This window comes from Protobothrops mucrosquamatus, unplaced genomic scaffold (genome assembly GCF_001527695.2).
Source record: "Protobothrops mucrosquamatus isolate PMUCROS unplaced genomic scaffold, P.Mucros_1.0 scaffold2662, whole genome shotgun sequence".
Taxonomy (NCBI): domain Eukaryota; kingdom Metazoa; phylum Chordata; class Lepidosauria; order Squamata; family Viperidae; genus Protobothrops; species Protobothrops mucrosquamatus.
Window position 1 is genome coordinate 13,229 of NW_015388711.1, and position 23,026 is coordinate 36,254.

General features: G+C 47.1%; 1 protein-coding gene across 1 annotated transcript in view; it reads right to left on the reverse strand.

Annotated features, from left to right (window-relative positions):
- Nucleotides 1–294: 294 nt before the first annotated feature.
- DPP9 (dipeptidyl peptidase 9) overlaps nucleotides 295–23,026 on the reverse strand; it is a 38,104-nt gene continuing 15,372 nt past the window's right edge. The window contains exons 10-19 of the mRNA XM_029285988.1: nucleotides 21,996–22,161; nucleotides 19,396–19,475; nucleotides 17,847–17,999; nucleotides 15,159–15,294; nucleotides 12,265–12,410; nucleotides 9,480–9,626; nucleotides 7,097–7,249; nucleotides 5,685–5,827; nucleotides 3,474–3,585; nucleotides 295–387 (exon numbers count right to left, since the gene is read on the reverse strand). Coding sequence (XP_029141821.1) covers nucleotides 295–387; nucleotides 3,474–3,585; nucleotides 5,685–5,827; nucleotides 7,097–7,249; nucleotides 9,480–9,626; nucleotides 12,265–12,410; nucleotides 15,159–15,294; nucleotides 17,847–17,999; nucleotides 19,396–19,475; nucleotides 21,996–22,161 — 1,329 coding nt within the window. The remainder of the gene's footprint in view (nucleotides 388–3,473; nucleotides 3,586–5,684; nucleotides 5,828–7,096; nucleotides 7,250–9,479; nucleotides 9,627–12,264; nucleotides 12,411–15,158; nucleotides 15,295–17,846; nucleotides 18,000–19,395; nucleotides 19,476–21,995; nucleotides 22,162–23,026) is intronic.

Sequence of the window (23,026 nt, forward strand, 5' to 3'; positions counted from 1 at the left end):
GGGTGGGGGAACAGACTAAGAAAAAGCCCTAAGAGAGGCTGGGAAAAAAATAATTAAAAAAAAGGTTAGAGCTGCGCCATCTGGAAAGCAGGAGGGCCTCCCCGGAGCCCAGCGCGCAAGGAGAGACGTGCCGCCACCATCACCATCCCCCCAGGCGGGTTTTGTGCTCTGCGTTCGAAGGCTGCCCCGTGGCCGAAGAGAAGCAGCAGGAGCAGAGACGGGAACCGTGTTGGCGTCCACGGCGAGGGGATGGGGGGGGGGGAGAGCAGGAGGAGGGAGGGCCCGTCCGCCCTCTCAGAGGTATTCTTGAAGAAAGTGCAGCAGCGTGATTTCGTAGTGCTCCCCGGACTCAGGGCAACGAATACTGTGTCGCTCGTTGGGATAGATCTGCGGGTGGAAGGGAGGGAAGAGAATGGTGTAAGTCTTACCCTCCGGGACAGCCACGGAGGGCGGGGGTCCCCTTTGGACAGGGGTCTTCAAACTTGGCCCTTTTATGACTTGTGGACTTCAACTCCCAGAATTCCTCAACCAGCATGGGGGAACTATGGCCCCTTCATGACTTATGGACTTCAACTCCCAGAATTCCTCAGCCAGCATGGGGGAACTGTGGCCCCTTCATGACTTCTGGACTTCAACTCCCAGAATTCCTCAGCCAGCATGGGGGAACTGTGGCCCCTTCATGACTTGTGGACTTCAACTCCCAGAATTCCTCAGCCAGCATGGGGGAACTGTGGCCCCTTCATGTCTTGCGGACTTCAACTCCCAGAATTCCTGAGCTAGCATGGGGGAACTGTGGCCCCTTCCTGACTTGCAGACTTCAACTCCCAGAATTCCTCAGCCAGCATGGGGGAACTATATCCCCTTCATGACTTGCGGACTTCAACTCCCAGAATTCCTCAGCCAGCATGGGGGAACTGTGGCCCCTTCATGACTTGCGGACTTCAACTCCCAGAATTCCTAGGCCAGCATGGGGGAAACTGTGGCCCCTTCATGACTAGTAGACTTCAACTCCCAGAATTCCTCAGCCAGCATGGGGGAACTTTGGCCCCTTCATGACTTGTGGACCTCAACTCCCAGAATTGCGTGGCTGAGGAATTCTGGGAGTTGAAGTCCACAAGTCATAAAAGGGCCACGTTTGAAGACCCCTGTCCTTGGACCTAGCTGGGGGGGGGAGAGAACCAAGGCCACAGGGAGAAACCCCCATCCCTTTGTTCTATCCTTGTCACCTCTCAGCCTCTTTAATCATCTATCTAGCATAGGTTGTCCCATGCTGGAACCGATCTCTTCTCCAGCTGCTGGGATCCTAAAATCTCCTAGCCTGGGATAGCAGCAATAGACTTATAGAGCGCTTCACAGTGCTTCACAGCCCTCTCTAAGCGGTTTACAGAGTCAGCCCGTTTCCCCCCAAGCAATCTGGGTCTTCATTTTACCGACCTTGGAAGGATGGAAGGCTGAGTCCACCTGGAGCCGGTGAGATTTGAACTGCTGGCAGTGGGCAGAGTCAGCCTGAAATGCTCCATCACTGGAGGTTTTTAAGAAGAGGGTAGCCCAGGGGTAGGCAACCTTGGCTCTTTTATGACTCGTGGACTTCAACTCCCAGAATTCCTGAGCCAGCCATGCTGAGGGGAAAGGGAGAGGTTTCCAAGCTGAGCCATGCTGGCTCAGAAATTCTGGGAGTTGAAGTCCACGCGTCATAAAAGAGCCAAGGTTGCCTACCCCTGGACTAGACAGTCACCTGTCTGAAATGGTGCAGGTTCTCCTGCTTGAGCCAGGGGTTGGACTAGAAGACCTCCAAGGTTCCTTCCAACTATTCTATTCTATTCTATTCTATTCTATTCTATTCTATTCTATTCTATTCTATTCTATTCTAATCCATTCCATTCTTCCATTCCTTATTCTATTCTATTCTACTCTACTCTACTCTTCCATTCCTTATTCTCTTCTCTTCTCTCTTCTAATCCATTCCATTCTTTCATTCCTTATTCTATTCTACTCTACTCTATTCTTCCATTCCTTATTCTATTCTATTCTATTCCTATTCCTATTCTATTCTACTCTACTATACCTTACCCTACCCTACTCTATTCTTCCATTCCTTATTCTATTCTGCTCTACTCTACTCTACTCTACTCTATTCTTCCATTCTCTATTCTCTTCTATTCTCTTCCATTCAATTCTCTATTCCATTCCATTCCAATCACTGTGCCATTACAGCTTTAGGATGCCACCAAAGAGATTGCAGGGTGCTCCAGGCATGCCGAACATCCTGGGACGATACCCCCCCCCCTTATTGTGATGGGTCTGCCCTAGCTATGACACCAAGACTTCATCTTCTCATTCTATACCAGCGTTTCCCAATTTTAGCAACTTTTAAGATGTGTGGACTTCAATTCCAGAGTAAGTCCTGGAGGCAAGGAGAAGATGCAGGCCAATGGTCGATGGGCCAAAGGTCTAACGGCGCCGAGCCGTGGTGGCGGCAGTGGTTAGAATGGAACATTGCAGGCTCACACTGCCCACTGCCAGCAGTTCGATCCTGAGCGGCTCAAGGTTGACTCAGCCTTGTATCCATCCAAGGTTGGTAAAAGGAAGACCCAGATTGTGTGGATGTGTGTGTGTGTGTGGGGGGAAATGCTGACTCTGTAAACCGCTTAGAGAGGCCGATCAACGCTAAAGAGCCGTGTCAGTTCTGGTAACTGTCCTTCCCACTCATGAATTTTGCAAAGTTTTCTTTAGCAAGATTTATTAAGGGGAAATGTGAAAGCGATACAAGAATTCCAGCTTGTAAATTCTTTTCAGTTTAGGAACCGTGAATCCAGGTATTTCTTAAGGCTGTGTTTGCTAACCGGGCAACCTTAAGATGCGTGGACTTCAATCCATTAGGTAACACCATCAGTGCTAGAAAGGAGTGGCGTTTTGCTTTGGGTCTGTGGCTTGCACTACCCATTGGAGCTAAGAGTAAAGAACAGCGCAACCAAGGAATCTCCAAAAACGCTCCCACCAACAAGGATAGGGCACGTCTGGTGAGCCCTGTACATAAACAGAGAGAATCTCCCCCCTTGAAGCACTGATAATGTTACCCAGCTGGGTCATGAAATGTCTGCAAGAAAACAACCAACTTCAGGGAGCACCAAGGACCCCGCAGTCATTGTCATAATCGTCTTCCTCCTCCCCCTCTCCCTTTCTGCAACACCCCCTCCCTTCTAAGTAAGTAAGTAAGTAAGTAAGTAAGTAAGTAAGTAAGTAAGTAAGTGAAGGAAGGAAGGAAGGAAGGAAGGAAGGAAGGAAGGAAGGAAGGAAGGAAGGAAGGAAGGAAGGAAGGAAGGAAGGAAGGAAGGAAGGAAGGAAGGAAGGAAGGAAGGAAGGATAAATACCAGTACCTTAGCTGGCAGAGGCCTGCACTTTAACAACTGCAGTTCTCCTCTGATGCCAGCGGGCAGTACCATGCCCTTCTCGTTTCCAGCACTCTTACGTACCTGTAGTTGATACGGTTTCCCAGCCCGGATTAGTTGGGAGATCAAGAAACTGGTATGGAAAAAGTGCACGTTTTCATCCAGAAACCCGTGGAGAATCAGCAAGCGGTTGGGCCTGGGAAGTAGAGAGAGAGAGAGAAAGAGAAAGAAATGATCCAGGGTAAGTGTCAACCGTCCCTACTTGATCAGTCAGGAAAGAAAGACTCCTGGCCCATGATTAGCCCAAAACATACTTTACCTAAAGCCGAAGTGGCTACCGAAGAGGCAAAGCTGTCGATTGAACCCAGCACTCTGGAGCACTATTCCTTTCTCACTATCTTTTCCAGGGTGGTGGGTGGTTTTTTTGGGGGGGGAGGGGGCAGGACATTTGATGCGCCTAACGAAGGATTAACAGTCTATATAGGTAATCCTCGATTTACAACCACAACTGCGACCTAAATTTCTCTGTGGCTAAGGGAGACAGTTGTTAAGTGAAAGGTCGTTCTACGACCTTTCTTGCTGCAACGGCCTAAGTGTGAAAAATTGTCACAGGTCACTTTTTTCAGTGCCGTTCTAACTTGGAACAGTCATTAAATGAAAGTTGTAAGTCAAGGAATATTTGCACAGAAATGCGTGCGTTCATCCAAGGCAAGCTTTCCATCTGCCACTGAACGCTGTAGTTTGCATCACCACACCTAACTGTCCGTCTCAATGGGGAGATAGGATAGAACAAAACAGAATAGAATATGGAGTAAATAGAATAGAATAGAATAGAATAGAATAGAATAGAATAGAATAGAATAGAATAGAATAGAATAGAATAAGGATTGGAAGAATAGAATAGAATAGAATAGAATAGAATAGAATAGAATAGAATAGAATAGAATAGAATAGAATAGAATAGAATAGAATAAGGATTGGAAGAATAGAATAGAATAGAATAGAATAGAATAGAATAGAATAGAATAGAATAGAATAGAATAGAATAGAATAGAATAAGGATTGGAAGAATAGAACAGAATAGAATAGAATAAGGATTGGAAGAATAGAATAGAATAGAATAGAATAGAATAGAATAGAATAGAATAGAATAGAATAAGGATTGGAATAATAGAATAGAATAGAATAGAATAGAGCTGGAAGGGACCTTGGAGGTCTTCTAGTCCAGCCCCCTGCTCAAACAGGAGAACCTACACCAGTGATGGCAAACATTTTAGAGACTGAGTGCCCAAACTGCGACCCAAAACCCACATGCATCATCGGGTGCCGGGTGGATGTGGCCTATTGGGTGGATGTGGCCCATTGGGTGGGCGTGGCTGCAGTGGTAACGGCAGACTGGGTGGGACTAAAAAGTTCAATCAGTCAATTCCAACTTTGCAAGATCTTTTTTTTCCCCGCAAGAAGTTGAAATTGACTGATTTAACCTTTTTCTTTTTTTTTTGCATATGGCGGCGAAGGCCTAAAGCAAAAAAGTTTTATAAAACCCAGCTGAAGGCCTAGGACTGGGGCGACGGCGCACGTGTCCACAGAGAGGGCTCTGAGTGCCGCCTCTGGCACCCGTGCCATAGGTTTGCCACCATTGACCTACACCATCTCGGACAGGTGACTGTCCAGTCTCTTCTTAAAAACCTCCAGTGATGGAGCACCCACGATTTCTGGTGGCAAGCTGTTCCATTGGTTGATTGTCCTCAATGTCAGGAAGTTTCTCCTTAATTCCAGATAGCTTCTCTCCTTGATCACTTTCCAACCATTGTTTCTCATCCTTCCCTCTGGTACTCTGGTGAACAGCCTGACCCCCTCTTCTTTGTGGCAGCCCCTCAGATACTGGAACACTGCTATCCTGTCTCCCCTATTTTTTCTTTTCTTTAGAATAGCCAGACCCAAACTCCCACAGCCGTTCTTCGTATGTTTTGGTCTCCAGGCCTTTGATCATCTTAATTGCTCCTCTCTGAATTTTTTTTTCCAAACTCTCAACATCTTTTTTGTGATATGGTGACCAAAATTGGCTGCAGTATTCCAGGTGTGGCCTTACTAGGGTTTTATAAAGCGGTACTAATACTTTGCGTGATCTTGATTCTATGCCTGTTTATGCAACCCAGGATTGTATTAGCTTTTTTAGTTGCTGCTGCACATGGCTGGCTCATAGTCAAGGGACGGTATTGTGAATCTGGTTGAGGGGGCCTCACCCTTATCCCCTTTCCTCTATGCCCCCATCTGATATCCCATAATACTCACTCATTGGGGAGTTTCTCGACATGCAGGGCCACTGAGCCTGCTTCGTAGCCTTGCTGGTTGTTCTCCGGGACGTCCATGTACCGCTCCGTGTATCCGGTATCGTAAGCCATCCAGACGGTGACGGGGGCTCCTGCTATGGCGACCTACGGGAGGCAAACGAAATAAAATCTAAAGAGCTGCCCCAAAGAAGAGGGAGTCAAGCTATTCTCCAGAGCACCCGAAGGCAGGACAAGAAGCAACGGATAGAAACTAATTAAGGAGAGAAGCAACCTAGAATATAAGGAGAAACTTCCTGACAGTTAGAACAATTAATCAGTGGAACTGCTTGCCACCAGAAGCTGTGAATGCTCCAACACAGGAAGTTTTTAAGAAGAGACTGGACAGCCATTTGTCTGAAATGGTGTAGTTTCCTGCCTGAGCAGGGGGTTGGACTAGATGACCTCCAAGATCCCTTCCAACATCATCATCATTATCATTACTAGTACTATTACTACTATTACTACTATTACTACTATTACTACCACTACCACTACCACTACCATTATTATTATTATTATTATTATTATTATTATTATTATTATTATTAAAATAAATCCAGAGCCAAGTCTTCTTGCCTCAAAACATACACACACATACCTGGCCAAACACCAAAACTGTTTGATAAAATTCACGGATGACTATTTGCAGATCCATTAGATAAAGAGAGGAGAATTTATCAGTTTCTTTTTATTTTTTTTCTAGCATCCAGCCAGGGTGGATTTTATTTTTTTATGTTTAGAACAGAATACAGAGCATAGAATAGACCAGAATATGGAATAGAACATAGAACAGAACATAAAACAGAATAGAATAGAGAATAAAACAGAATAGAATATAGAACAGAACAGAACAGAATAGAATGACAGAGTTGGAAGGGACCTTGGAGGTCTTCTAGTCCAGCCCCCTGCTCAGGCAGGAAACCCTATACCATTTCAGACAAATGGCTGTCCAGTCTCTTCTTAAAAACTTCCAGTGTTGGAGCACTCACAACTTCTGGTGGCAAGTCGTTCCACTGATTAATTGTTCTCGCTGTCAGGAAATTTCTCCTTAGTTCCAGGTTGCTTCTCTCCTTGATTCGTTTCCATCCGTTGCTTCTTGTCCTGCCTTCAGGCGCTTTGGAGAATAGCTGGACCCCCTCTTCTTTGGGGCAGCCCCTGAGATATTGGAAGACTGCCATCATGTCACCCCTGGTCCTTCTCTTCATTAAACTAGACATACCCAATTCCAGCAACTGTGGAATGACCACGGAAAATGTCTTTGGACAACACTGGCTCCCTCGGCTAGGAAATGGAGATGGGCCACCAGCCCTGGACAGGGGCAACTTTTTACCTTCTGAGCGGGGCCCAGCCAGCCAGCCAGCCTGGAAGGCTCACCTTGAAAACATGGGGCTTGTAAATCAGCCCCACAAGGGAAAGGAAACCTCCGTACGACCAGCCATGGATGGCAACGCGGCTGAGGTCGATGAACCCGTATTTCTCCGCGACGTAATGTAAACCTTCAACCTGGTCCTCGATCTCCACCTGGCCCTGAAGGGGATGGCAGAGAAAAAAAAGAAAGAAGAACAGAATAACAAAGAGTTGGAAGGGACCCTGGAGGTCTTCTAGTCCAACCTCCTGCTAAAGCAGGAACCTAGACCGAGAGGCGTATATACAAGGCAAGGAAAGGGATTTGGGAACAATTTTTAATCTATCAACATCTTTTTTTTTCCCTTCATTTTCTGACAGCCATCGAGCAAAAATCGATGCGAGGCAGGGGTGGGATTCAGCTGGTTTGCACCGATTCAGTAGAACCGGTAGCTAAATTTGGCTGAGTTCGGAGAACCAGCTGAACGCACACCGCTTCTGGAAGTCCGTTCTAGGCCTCGGAGGCCTGGAGGAGGCCTCCCAGGCCTAGAACGGCCCACTGGAAGTGCGTGGATGCCACTTCAGGACGTCCGTTCTAGGCTTCGGAGGCCTCCCAGGCCTAGAACGGCCCACTGGAAGTACGTGGATGCCACTTCCAGACGTCCGTTCTAGGCCTCAGAGGCCTGGAGGCGGCCTCCCAGGCCTAGAACGACCTGTCAGAAGTGCGTGGATGCCACTTCCAGAAGTCCATTCTAGGCCTCAGAGGAGGCCTCCCAGGCCTAGAACAGCCTACCGGAAGTGCATGGATGCCATTTCCAGAAGTCCATTCTAGGCCTCGGAGGCCCAGGCCTGCATCCAATAAGAGAACCAGTTGTTCAGGTATTTGAATCCCACCACTGGATGGAGGGACAGGTAGTTCCTCAACTTACAACCAATGGGTCCAAAATTTGAACTGCTAAGCAAGGTGGTTCATCTTCAAACTTCCATCTTTGGTCTCAGACTCACAGAATCATAGGGGTGGAAGGGACCTTGGAGGTCTTCTAGTCCAATCCCCTGCCGGAGCAGGACACATTATGCCATCCCAGACAAATAATTGTCCAATTTCAGTGAGTCGCACAAACCAAATTTTGTTGTTTTCCCCATGGACTTTGCTGGAAGCCTGCTGAGAACGTCCCAAATGGGGAATCACATGACCACGTAAACATGTAAACATCACATGTAAACATCACATGTAAATTACATGCCGGTTGCCAAGCCGCTGGCTTTTGACCTGGTTACTATGGGGACGCTGCACTGGTTGTTAAGGGCAAAGTTGTAATTCACATTTTTCAGTGCTGTTGTAACTTCGAACGGTCGCCAAACGGACGGTTGTACGTCGAGGGCTACCTGCATCAACCTAGTCAGAGTAGGTCGGCTACCCCTGCCCTAGCTTAACAACCACGGTGGGGCAAGAAAACGTGTAAATTGGGGCAAAATTCACTTGAAAACTGTCTGACTTAGCAACCGAAATTTTGGGTCATAAAGCGAAGACTACCTCCTAGCTCAGTGGAAGCAGAAAATGGCAGCTAACAGTGTTATGTAAGCAGGGAAAGGAAAGTGGCTCAAAGAGAGACACTATACAAAAAAACCAGATAAAACTTTGTGAAGAAAAAATGGCCGCTGCCAATTTGCCCAGCCCAGCAAGTTTCTTCCCACCCCTGAGGGCTGTTGAGCGCAGCTGGCTAAATGACAAAGGCCCGGAAATTGGCTTTTATTCCTTTATTTCTTAAATTTATTCGCCAAGTATCTCACCGTGGGGCTACGCTAGGCGGCTTCCGATAATAAAAAAGGAAGAAAATGCAAAGAGCGTAAACAGAAGTAAAATACAGGCAGTCCTCAACTTAGAGCAGTTCGTTCAGTGACCGTTCGAAGTTACAACGGCACCACAAAAAGTGACCAATGACGATTTTTCACACTTATGACCTCAGCAGCGATCCCGTGATCATGGGATCGAAGCTCAGAGGCTTGGCAACTGGTTCATACTTATGACCGCTGCTGGGTCCCACGGTCACGGGATCCCCTTTTGCGACCTTCTGACAAACGAAACCAGATTCACTTCACAACCGGGTGACTAATATTATCGAGTGCAGCGGTTCGCTTAACGACTCTGGCAAGAAGGGTCATAAAAGGGGGCAAAACCCACTTAACAAACGTCTTGCTTAACAACGCAAAGCGTTGGGCTCGATTGTGGCCCAAAATCCAGGACTACCTGTAACAGGACGATCAAGTAAAACAACGAAAAAAGAACACAACGAGAATATTATCAATACGGTAACGTAACATATGCCAGTAGGATAACAATATAACATTTTACCCGTCTGAACGAGACAAGAGGCCAGATCCACCACCTGGAGATAAGAGGACAAAAACTCACCATTTGGTTCTTAAGAGCTCCCTCAAACTTAAGGCCTCTCTGGCATGACCCTCGCCCGTCTATCACCACCACGGCGTAGCCGAGGGACGCCAGCGTGTTCAGCCGCAGGTACTTGATCCCTTTGAAGGAATTATTCACTAGTTGGACCTAGGAGACGAGCAGAGGGGGAAAAAGGGGGAGGGGAAACAAGGCACCCATTTGTAAGGGAAGCAGCTTTTTGAGGGGTCCAGTTTCCTGTACGATCCTGATTTTGAAAATGTTGCCATGGTAGCAAAGGCCATTTTGCAATCGTGGCAAATATCTGTAGCTCGGTTGCGGGACGAGGGTGAAAGATTGGTTCTCCGAGTTTGTGGGTTGGTTTTCAGACGTTTCGTTATCAGGCCAGGTAACACCTTCAGCGGAATTTAGGGCAGGAGTCCCCAAACTATGGGCTGTGGCCCACTCCCGGGCTGCGTCCTATTGGCCATTGGGCCATTGCATGTTTATATGCGTGTGTGTGTGCAGCCGCGCTCGTGCGTCGCGGGTATTCGCGGCCCCACTCATGCGAGCATCGTGGGTGTTCGTGGCCCCTTGTGTGAGCGTTGCTGGTGTTTGCGGCTCCACTCATGCGAGTGTTATGGGTGTTAGCAGCCCTACTTGTGTGAGGGTCGCAAGCATCTGCGGCCTCACTCATGCAGGCGCTTTCGGCACCACTCACACAACCAATGGGTGTTCGAGCGCGCGTGCGCTTACTACCCACAACACCATCCCTTCTTTCCCCCCCTCCTCCCTGCTCCAGGCCGCCAACTCTGAAAGGTTGGGGAACTCTGATTTAGGGGACGACACTGTTGGTGCTCTTCTCTTCTCAAAGTCCTTACAAACAGGAGAACACCGACATCTCTTAAACTCCGCTGAGGATGTGTACCTAGCCTGGGAACAAACCATTGGGAAACCAGCGCACAAGCTCGGAGAACCAATCTCCCCCTTCAAAAGCAATTTTCTTGCTTTCTGAACCAAGGTGTCAACGCTGCTAACATCGGATGTTTTTGTTTTGACAACATATGGAGTTGCAACCATTTTCCTTCTTGTGTTTTACTGTTAGAATTAGATGATACTGGGAGGGGAGGGGGAGGAATGTGCATGGGAGTTTAGTTAGACATAACAATACTGTAACTAGTGTGAGAACCAAGGTTTTGGAAATAAGAGACGATAAGAATTGGCTGGACTGGAGAACTGGAGGGAAGGCCCGCATTTCAAACTAATTGGAGGATGTGATTTATGACTGTAAATTAGAGGAGATAATTGTGCTCTGATACTGTGTGCTCAGGGGAGGGGAATTCAGATTTTGGCTTTGACTATGTACGTGCCGACGCTATGCTTCTCGAATAAAGACTCTTTAAGGTAAACAATGCCTCAAAGTTCTTTGAAGAGTAAGTAGACAGCCTTGGTACTTCCGAGACTTCTTCGTCCTGTCCTTCTTCGAACTGCAAAAACTTGAAACCGTGGCCTCCTTTGAAGACTCTTATGTCCATAAGGAGCTTCAATGCTGGTGTTGACTTGGGTCTTCCCTACGACGATTCCCTTTGTGACCAATCCACTCAAAACGGGTAAAAAGAACAGCGGCAATTCACAATCATTGCATTTGTGAAGTCAGTAACACGGTTGTGAAGTGAATCTGGATTCCCCATTTGACTTTGCTTGGCAGAAGGTCGTGAAAGCGGATCACGTGACCGTCCCCCAGGAGGCTGCAACCGTCATAATTATGAACCACTTGCCAAGCGTCCGAATTTTGATCACGTCACCATGGGGATGATAATAATAATAATGATAAAGTTGGAAGGGACCTTGGAGGTCATCTAGTCCAACCCCCTGCTCAAATGGCTGTCCAGTTTCTTCTTAAAAACTTCCAGTGTTGGCGCGTTCACCGCTTCTGGAGGCAGGTTGTTCCACTGGTTAATTGTCAGGAAGTTTCTCCTTAGTTCTAGGTTGCTTCTCTCTTTGGTTAGTTTCCACCCGCTGCTTCTTGTCCTGCCTTCAGGCGCTTTGGAGAATAGCTTGACTGCCTCTTCTTTGGGGCAGCCCCTGAGATATTGGAAGACTGCCATCATGTCCCCCCTCCTCCTTCTCTTCATTAAACTAGACATCCCCAATTCCAGCAACCGTTCCTTATATGTTTTAGCCTCCAGTCCCCTAATCATCTTTGTTGCTCTTCTCTGTACTCTTTCTAGAGTCTCAACATCTTTTTTACATCGTGGTGACCAAAACTGGATGTGACGGTTAAGTGTGAAAAATGGTCATAAGTCCCTTTTTTCAGTGCCGTTGTAACTTTGAACAGTCACTAAATGGACGGTGGTAACGCGAGGACTACCTGTACGGGGAACCCTTGACTTACAAACATTCGCTTAGTGTCTGTCTGGAATTACAACGGCACTAAAAAAAGTGACTGAGGACCGTTTTTCATACTTAACGGCCGTTGCAGCATCCCCACGGTCACGTGATCAAAATTCAGACGCTTGGCAACTGACTCGTATTCATGACGGTCGCAGTGCTCTGGGGAGGTCACGTGGTTCCCTTTTGCAACCTTCTGACCAGCAAAGTCAATGGAGGAAACCGGATTTCACGATTCATTTAACAACTGCAGCGATTCACTTAATAACTGTGGCAAGAAAAGTTGTAAAATGGGACACAGCTCACTTAAGAACCGTCTCGATTACGCAACAGAAACTTTGGGCTCAATTGCAGTCGTAAGTCGAGGACTGCCTGCGTTTGGCGGCCCATTCTCCTGACAACCGGGACACCGCCTTACCTGAGGCCCCCCGTAGACAAAGAGCACCATGGGATGCTTCTTCCCAGGCTGGAGGTCGTGCGGCTTGTACACCATCCCGTAGAGTTCGACGTCGGACTGCGTGCGGAAATGAAAGATCTCGGGGGGGACGTAATCAGCAGGACAGCCTGCAAAACACGGGAAGCAGAGGGGAGGGGGTGAGAGTCACGCCGGTCATGCTCACACGGCGCCCCCTTCTCACCAGCGAAGATGGTCCTGTTGTGATTCCTCACCAGCCAGTGGACCCGGCAGCTGAGTCTGGGGAATCAGAAGAGGAGGAGGAGGAGGAGGAAGGGTCTGGAGGGACATCAGAGTCAGAGGAAGGCTCTGAGGAACTCCAAGAATTGGACAAGAAGCCTGGCCTCTCTACTCGCGCTCAGGCTGAGTCACAGCTGTGTTCCAGTAGACTGTGCTGGGAGTCCGAGTTGGACAGTGATGAATCACAGCTGGGAGATATCCAGGATGCAAAAGAAGCGAGTAGGACAGAGGAATGCAATGGGGCGGCTTCAAAGACAAAGGAGAAGGCATTAGGAAGCCACGCCTGGGCTGCATAATAAAAGGGAAGGTGTGGGAGGTGCTGGTCGCCAAAGGCAACCGTTTGTGTTAAGGAATCAAGTTTGTGTGAACTGTGTTTTGTTTGCCTTTGGACATTTTACTCAGGTCTGTGAATAATAAAAGGGGGTTGGTTTTTTCCTGCGGTTCCAGCCCACTTGTTGGAAGAGGGGTTTCTCCTTGTGAGCGTAACAAGGACTCAAGTAGGCTGGGACAGAACAGATCCAACAAACCACAGTTACAGCAGAAACGGAAGAGCGAGAACAGCAGAGCCTTCCCTTTATACAAAGGCTCTTAAAGAGACACAGACCCTGCTGAGTCATTCTCAGATCCGGTCCTCCTGCCGGGTGTCTCTGGGAATGGTCCTGCTTAGTAAAACAGGTCGTTTCTTGTTGTGGAATTAAAAATAAAACGTAGCTTCTGAATACAGGGAGTCCTCGACGTACGACCGCAATGGAGCCCGGAATTGTTTATCTTAAATTTGGTTCAGTGAGGTTTGCCCCATCGGGTGATTTTTTTTTCCTTGCCACTTTTGTTAAGTGGATCGATGCGGTTGTCAAATTAGTCACACGGTTGTGAAGTGAATCTGGGGCACTGGATTTTGCAAAATGTGATCGCGTGACTCTGGAGGGGGGGCACTGCAGCCATCGTAAGTACAAACCAGCTGTCAAGCATCTGAATGCAAATCGTGTGACTGTGGGGAGGTTACCACGGTCGCAAGCGTGAAAAACGGGCACCAGTCACTTTCTTCAGTGCCGTCGCAACTTTGAACGGTCACTAAATGAACTGTTGTAAGTTGAGGACCACCTGTATTCTGCGAGCATGGAGAGAACGAACTCCCAAGGGAGACGAAGACACGGGCTCTTCGACCCAAAATCCTAGAGTGGTTCTCCCAATACAGGCAGTCCTCGACTTGTAACAGTTCATTTAGTGACCGTTCAAAGTTACAACGGCACTGAAAAGAAGGATTTATGACCGTTTTTCACACTTACGACCGTTGCACTATCCCTGTGGTCACGTGATCAAAATTCAGATGCTTGGCAACTGACTCGTATTTATGACGGTCGCAGTGACCTGGGGTCACGTGATCCCCCTTTTGCGACCTTCTGACAAGCAAAGTCAATGGGGGAAGCCAGATTCACTTAACCACCCGTGTCACTAACTTAACAGCTGCAGTGATTCACTTAACAACCGTGGCGTGGAAGGTTGTAAAATGAGGCAAAACCCATTTAGCCAAGGTTTCACTTAGCCACAAACATTTTTGGGCTCAACTATGGTCGAGGACTACCTGTCATACTGCCACGGAAAAGGGCCTTCAGGAGGGTGGGGGTGGCCCCTTCCTTATGGAACATTGTTCCCCTGAACTAGGGACGGCCTGCGTGCTGCTGCTTTTCTATAAGACCCCCAAAACATGGTGTTGCCAGCGAGCCTCGGGGTGACATAGATGGAGTCCATCGAGTGGCTGATTTGTTTGTTGCTGTCACAGGGTTTGTGTGTGTATAAAAGAGAGAGGGGGGGGTAACAGACAGAGAGAGAGACAGAGACAGACAGACAGAGACACAGAGAGAGAGAGACAGACAGAGACAGACAAACAGACAGGCAGAGAGACAGAGACACACGGAGAGATACAGAGACACAAACAGACAGAGACAGACAGACAGAGAGACACAGAGAGAGAGACAGACAGAGGCAGGCAGAGCGAGAGACAGAGAAGTAGACAGAGAGAGAGACAGAGAGAAACAGAGACAGACAGTCAGAGAGACAGAAAGAGATAGACACAGAGATAGACAAGAGACAGAGGCAGAGAGACAGACACAGAGACAGACAAACAGTCAGAGAGATAGACAGAGATAGATAGACAGAGACACACACAGAGAAACACAGACAGACACACAGACAGAGACAGAGATAGGTAGAGACAGAGCAAGAGACAGACAGACAAACAGAGACAGAGTCAGAGACACACAGAAAGAGACACACAGACAGACACAGACACACACAGAGAGAGAGAGAGAGAGAGAGAGAGAGAGAGAGAGAGAGAGAGATGGGCTTTTTATGTGCCAAATTTTTAAGCCAGAGTCACCGATGTCTGAGTTGGGTGGCGATATATATTTAATAAATTAATTAATGTATGTCTGTCAAGAACGAAGGGTGGGGCCGAACCAGCCAATCCCAAATTCTCCCCCCTGCCCCCCCGTTCCACAGAGAAGTTGGCCCACCCCTTATTCCTAAGATCTCAAGGCAGAGCTTGGCCCCCTCTGTGTGGCTGGCCCCAACGTCGGTGCCCGTGGCTGAATTCAGACGCCCGGCCCAATTTTACTCACTGGCAGCTTCCATCATGCTGGCCCAAAACTTTGGCTGCTTGTGGAGGGGGTCTTCGTCGGAGCCGCTGAGCTTGTAAACGTGCACACAGGGAGGGGTCCTGACGCTACTGTAGTGACTGATGAACATATCGAAGTTCTGCGGGAAAGGATGAAGATCAGGAGAGCGTTCGGCATCCAGACCAAGCAGGGGGGGGTCCAAACCTGGCGACTTTTAAAGACTTTTGGACTTCAACTCCTAGAATACACCAGAACTTTCAATACCCAGAATACCCTGCAGCCCGAACTCAAAAAAGGATCAGGTAGCTGGTGATACATCAGCCTATTCTGGAAAGAATTTGCTGGTCAGGATACAGGCGGTCCTCAAGTTACGACAGCTCTTTCAGTGACCAAAGTTAACAACAGCACTGGAAAAAGCGACGGGTGTTCATTTTTCACACTTTACGACCGTTGCGGCATTCCTAGGGTCACGGGATCGAAACTGGCAACTGACTCATATTTACGAGGGTTGCAACGTCCCCAGGTTACCTGATCCTCTTTGGCCAAGTCAAAGGGGAAGCCAGATTCATTTAACGGCCGTGTTATTAACTTAACAGCTACAGTGATTGGCTTAAAAACGGCGACGGGAAAGAACGTAAAATGGGGCAAAGCTCGCTTAACAACTGTCTCGCTTAGCAACGGAAATTTTGGGCTCAAGTGTGAGGACTACCTGTAACGATAAAGACTCCAACAGGGTGTATTTGGGCCCTTGGTTGATCTGGACCACTCCCTCTTCTCTTCCCCAATTAAATGCTCCAACACTGGAAGTTTTTAAGAAGAGACTGGACAGCCATTTGTCTGGAATGGTGTAGGGTTTCCTGCCTGAGCAGGGGGTTGGACTTGATGACCTCCAAGGTCCCTTCCAACTTTATTTTTATTATTATTATTATTATTATTATTATTATTATTATTATTATTATTATTATTATTGAGCAGTTGGGAATTTTTATTTTTCTCTTTCTTTCTTTCTTTCTTTTTCTTTCTCTCTCTCTCTTTCTTTTTTTTGTAATTGCCAGCCACGTTACAAGTGGACCATTTCTCCTCTGCCCCCATAACTCCAAGTTGGAGAAGACTTCCAGTTAGAGACTCAGAGGCTACTCTTAGTTCACTCAGGGCTAGTCTTAGTCACCAGAGACTCTCGAGACATCGTGGAATGAATATGGACACCTGCCCATAGAAGCGTAGCCCTGCCAGGATGATCCCAAAAGCTGCTTTTTTTTCTCTCTCTCCCCCAAAAGGCGACTGGACTATCTTGGTTTTTCCTTGAAGACCTTTCGCCTCTCGTCCGAGAAGCTTCTTCAGTTCTGACTGAAACGTCTTCCGAGGAAAAACCAAGAAAGTACAGTTGCCTTTTGAGGGAAGAAAAAAAAAAAAGCACCTTTGGGATATCAATATCTCAGGGGCTGCCCCAAAGAAGAGGGAGTCAAGCTATTCTCCAAAGCGCCGGAAGGCAGGACAAGAAGCAACAGATGGAAACTAACCAAGGAGAGAAGCAACCTAGAACTAAGGAGAAACTTCCTGACAGTTAGAACAATTAACCAGTGGAACAACCTGCCTCCAGAAGTGGTGAATGCTCCAACACTGGAAGTCTTTAAGAAGAGACTGGACAGCCATTTGTCCGAAACAGTACAGGGTTTCCTGCCTGAGCAGGGGGTTGGACTAGATGACCTCCTAGGTGCCTTCCAACTTTATTATTATTATTATTATATTATTATTATTATTATTATTATTATTATTATTATTGCTATTATTATTATTATTATTATTATTATTATTATTATTATTATTATTATTATTATTATTACTATTACTACTACTACTATTATTAATCATCGCACAGTCAGCCAGATGTTCAGATTGGATTTGGCATTTTTGTCTACCTATCGAGTCCTTACCAAGGACCTGGGATAGGCAGATGTGGATGTTTGAGGGTATTACAGATCTCGTCGCAGGATGGAAGCGGTTCCTAGTAAGGCCGCCTTTTGCAATTGACTAATGGCGAATTTGTCAATGCCAATGGTGCTCAAGTGGTGCTCCAGTTTTGGGATTGCACCCAAGGTGCCTATGACTATTGGAACTACCCTTGCTTGCCTTTGCCACAGTCTTTCTATTTCTATTTGTAGCTCTTTGTATTTTGTGATCTTCTCCAGTTCTTTCTCGTCTATTCTGCTGTCTCCAGGCACTGCCACGTCCAGAAGTTGTGAATGCTCCAACCCTGGAAGTTTTTAAGAAGAGACTGGACAGCCATTTGTCTGAAATGGTATAGGGTTTCCTGCCTGAGCAGGGGGTTGGACTAGATGACCTCTAAGGTCCCTTCCAACTTTATTATTATTATTATTATTATTATTGATCATTGCACAGTCAGCCAGACGTTCAGACTGGATTTGGCATTTTTGTCCACTTATCGAGTCCTTACCAAGGACCTGGGATGGGCAGATGTGGATGTTTGATGGTATTACAGATATCGTATTATTATTATTATTATTATTATTATTATTATTATTATTATTATTATTATTATTATTATTATTAATCATCCATAACCTGGATGACTGAGAAACTCCAGACATCTACCAGGGGATGAGGTGGGTTTCATTTTAACCTGGATGGACCGGCTGCAAGTGTTCGGTCTTCAGACCCGCGGAAACGGACCTGACTCATGGAGCAGCTGTGGGAGAAGCCCAGGGTGGTGAGCCGCACGACCTCGCCAGGAGATTCGTAGCTGACCACGTAGAGATGGTGTTCCAACGGGGTATCCTTCGTGCCCTGGAAATACACCAGCTTCGTTTCTTCGTTGACCCAAATCTGGAGAGGCAAAAGAGACAAGTGTCAACGTCCAGCTCGAGGATCCAAATAAATTGCCACGTTCCTCCTGTTTCCGAAAATCTTACCGTTTATTGAACACAAGGCATGGTCCTGTCGAAGCAAAACTAACTCTGAGGTTCCCACGCACCAACTCATAGAATTAAACAATAATTTCTCCGGCCTAACCCCTCCCCTCTCATCTAGTCTCTGTTACGGGAACCGTCTGCTTCTCCTCCACACCCGCTGCAGTGTCCTTGGAAAGGTTTCAGGCTCTCACAGGTCTTCAGAGGAATCATAAAGGTTTCGTTTCTCCATCTAAACACTTCTAAAGCAACACCTCACTCACACACACACACACACACACACACACACACACACCGCAAATGGCAAGTCGAAACGAAGAGGCACGTCGCTTTCCAAGTTTCGTGCTTGACGGACAGAGAGAGAGAGAGGATGGGAGGGGCAGAGCGCACGTGGGAAACTGCTTGGAGAGTCAGAATTGTGAGAGTTCATTTCAGCTACACACCCTTAGCTTCGAAGGTTATCGGCCCAGTTGGGTTGAAAAGGGCAGCGGGGGTGTCATCTTTAAAGTTCTGAGCCAGCTATCATTCTGACTGTTTTGAACCTGACCTGCAGACGCTTAGTTGCAAAAAAGATCCCAGAGTCTGCATATTAAGTATATGAATAAATCCTGCAATTAACAGTATATTCTGCCCAGGGTAACCTTTTCAGCAAAAGAAAATCTTACCGGTTGGAAAAAACTGCTCGGGTAAAACAGCATTTGTGTGTCTGTGTATTTGGGAGCCTTTGAGTCGGTTTTTGACTCCTGGGGACTGCCTGAACAAGTCCCTGCAGTTGTCTTGACAAGGGTTTTTTTTGTTTTGTTTTTTTAAAGGGATTTGCCATTGCCTCCTTCCTCGGGCTGAGAGAAAGTGACTGGTCCAGCCGGCTTTCATGTCTAAGGTAGGACTAGAACTCACCGTCGCCTGGTGACTGGCCCAAAGTCACCCAGCTGGCTTGCATGACTAAGGTAGGATTAGAACTCACCGTCTCCTGGTGATTGGCCCAAAGTCACCCAGCCGGCTTTCATGTCTAAGGCGGGACTAGAACTCACTGTCTCCTGGTGATTGGCCCAAAGTCACCCAGCCGGCTTTCATGTCTAAGGCGGGACTAGAACTCACTGTCTCCTGGTGATTGGCCCAAAGTCACCCAGCTGGCTTTCCTGCCTAAGGCGGGACTAGAATTCAGAGATTCCTGGTATCTATCCTGGTGCCTTAACCACTACACCAAACCACCTCTCTGATTCCTGCAGCAGGAAACTATCAATCAGGAACCAGGGAAGAGATGGCAAAGGCCTGAAATGGCGTTTTCACTGGGCGCGCAAGAGACCTCGTACCTTGTATCCATGTCGGGCCAAAACTTCCCATTCTCCACTCGTGAGGGCCGCTTCTTCCTTCAGAGGGCATTTGAAGTCACCTGAAAAGACAGAAGAGAGTCGGTGGCCCAATTCCACAGCTGCTCCCTGGAATCAGCTGTGAGGACAATGCACCAGCCATAATTGGCTGGGCTACAGCTCCCATCACCTCGTACCTAAACGTTTGAAGGCCTATGGAGACCTCTGGGTTTGCCTTGCCTTCAATCAGGGGTAGGCCACCTTGGCTCTTTTAGGACTCGTGGACTTCAACTCCCAGCATTCCTGAGCCAGCCACGCTGAGGGGAAAGGGAGAGGTTTCCAAGCTGAGCCATGCCGGCTCAGGAATTCTGGGAGTTGGAGTCCATGAGTCATAAAAGAGCCAAGGTTGCCTACCCATTCTAGGCCAACCCCCTGCTCAGATAGGAAGCCCTATACCAGGGGTAGGCAACCTTGGCTCTTTTATGACTCGTGGACTTCAACTCCCAGAATTCCTGAGCCAGCATGGCTCAGCTTGGAAACCTCTCCATTTCCCCTCAGCATGGCTGGCTCAGGAATGCTGGGAGTTGAAGTCCACGAGTCCTAAAAGAGCCAAGGTTGCCTACCCCTGGCCTAGGCCTAGGCCGCTTTATGACTTGTGGACTTCAACTCCCAGAATTCCTGAGCCAGCCATGCTGAGGGGAAAGGGAGAGGTTTCCAAACTGAGCCATGCCGGCTCAGGAATTCTGGGAGTTGAAGTCCACGAGTCCTAAAAGAGCCAAGGTTGCCGACCCCTGCCTTAAATGAAGCGGAAGGGAGCAGAACACTTGGGAGTGTCGTCTTCCCCTTTGTGGCCTCCTTAAGAGTGTCCTTACAACAAGAGAGGATGCTCTGGTCTAAAATGAAGTGGGAACACGTCCCATTTTGTTTTTTTCTGAAAGGAGCAGCTCTTGGTGGTCTCTGAGCTTGGCTGTCTTCTTGCAGACGTTTCATGACCCAGCTAGATAACATCATCAGTGCTAGAAGGGGGTGAAGTTGGAGGAGGAGGAGGAGGATGACAGTTGGTCCTTAGTGCTCTCTGACGTGCTTGTTTTCTTGCAGACATTTCATGACCCAGCTAGGTAACATCATCAGTGCAAGAAGGGAGTGAGGTTAGTGAGGAGGAGGATGGCTGTGGGATATTATTATTATTATTATTATTATTATTATTATTATTATTATTATTATTATTATTAATTTAAATTTATATACCGCCCTATCTCAGGGCGGTGAACAGGTGATAATAAAAATCACAATAAATATTAAATAAAAATACTTGGTGCTCTCTGAGCTTAGTGGTTTTCTTGGCAGATGTTTCATGACCCAGGTAGGTAACATCATCAGTGGAAGAAGGGAGTGGGGTTAGTGAGGAGGAGGAGGATGGCTGTGGGATACTTGGTGCATTCTGAGCTTGGTGGTTTCCTTGCAGACGTCTTATGACCTAACTGTGTAACATCATCAGTGTAGGAGGAATGTGGGTCTTTCAGGTTTTTTTTTAAAAAATTTTTATTAAGTTTTATAAAGGTTGGGGAAAAACGGGATCAATATAGGTAGTGGGATTCAGGGTGGGGTTCAGGGATGGGGTTGGGAATAGGGGTGGGTATAACAATGGGGTTGCCCCCAATAATATTCCAAGCTTTAGCAAGCAGACTGTTGTCCGGATACAGAAATTCAGTGGGAATAGTTAATATAATAATAAGTAGCTGTGGTCAACAAAGATAGCAATAATTATAGAGCATGTCGATTAGTCAATAAACATCAATCATCTTAATAAATTTCACAATCATTTCTCGCTAACTCGTTTTGCTAACCATTGGTTAAAAATTTTCCCATGTTTTAAAATAAACCGAGTCTTCTTTCTCTTTAATCTCTAGAGTTAGTCTGTCCATTTCTGCACATTCTAAGATTTTCCTAATTATGATCTCATCAGGTGGTTACATTTTCATTTTTCCAGTATTGGGCAAATGCTATTCTCGCAGCTGTCAATATATGTCAGATTAAATACTCATTCTCTTTCCCATAGTTAGATCCTAGTATTCCTAACAAAAACCTGGCTTAAAATCTATCTGTATTTTAGTCATCTTTTCCAGCCATGTATGAATCTTAAACCAAAATTTCTTTGCACTAGGACAGGGGTAGGCAACCTTGGCTCTTTTATGACTCGTGGACTTCAACTCCCAGAATTCCTGAGCCAGCATGGCTCAGCTTGGAAACCTCTCCATTTCTCCTCAGCATGGCTGGCTCAGGAATTCTGGGAGTTGAAGTCCACGAGTCATAAAAGAGCCGAGGTTGCCTACCCCTGCACTAGGACATACCGACCAGATATGGTAATAAATACCTGGCTTTTGTTTACATTTCCAACAATTATTCGAAACATTTTTAAACATTTTCGCTAGCCTTACTGGTGCCATTGAGGAGGAATGTGGCTCTTTGCCAGTCTCTGAGCGTGCAACGTTTCACGACCCAACTAGGTAACCTCATCAGTGCTAGAAGGGAGCGGGGTTGGCTTTCTTTTCGTGTCCCGGGAATCGGCAGAGGGAGGAGGCCCAAGCGCGCCCAGCTCTCACCTTTGCTAGGCACGTACGGCTGAGTCCAGTCGTACATCTTGCGCTGCAGGATGGCTGTGACTCTGTACAGGTGGCAGAAGCCCGTCTTGCACTCGTTCGCTCGGAGGAAAGTCAGCTCTTCCTCTTCCTCCTCGGACTGGGCGAAGGGGTAGAAGATGTCGTGGACCTAGCCGGGAGGCAAAAACGGCAGAAGAGGCTAAGGACCCATTCCGCTCACAACAGGCAGCAATCGGGGAAGGGGGGGGACAACAGTTGTTGGGTGAGTTTTGCCCCAGGTTACGACCTTTCTTGCCATAGTTGTTAAGTGAATCAGTGTAAAAAAGAGGCTGAGACTCTAGAAAGAGTACAGAGAAGAGCAACAAACATGATTAGGGGACTGGAGGCTAAAACATATAAGGAACGGTTGCTGGAATTGGGTATGTCTAGTTTAATGAAGAGAAGGACGAGGGGGGACAGGATAGCAGTGTTCCAATATCTCAGGGGCTGCCCCAAAGAAGAGGGAGTCAAGCTATTTTCCAAAGTGCTCGAAGGCAGGACAAGAAGCAACGGGTGGAAACTGACCAAGGAGAGAAGCAACCTGGAACTAAGGAGAAACTTCCTGACAGTGAGAACAATTAACCAGTGGAACTACTTGCCATCAGAAGCGGTGAATGCTCCAACACTGGAAGTCTTTAAGAAGAGACTGGACAGCCATTTGTCTGAAATGGTATAGGGTTTCCTGCCTGAGCAGGGGGTTGGACTAGATGACCTCCAAGGTCCCTTCCAACTTTACTACTATTATTATTATTATCTTTTATTCATTAGACATGAACCTCAGTCAACTGAACATTCAAATTGGCTGGCGCTGATGATTGACACGGGTTGTTATCAGCATCCTAGGTGTCAACCAGGTACCTCCTTAAAATGTAAGATGTTCCGAGTAGCGCAGTTTTTTGTAACATTGTAACATCATCATCATCATCATCATCATCATCATCATTATTAATCAAGGAGAGAAGCAACCTAGAACTAAGGAGAAACTTCCTGACAGT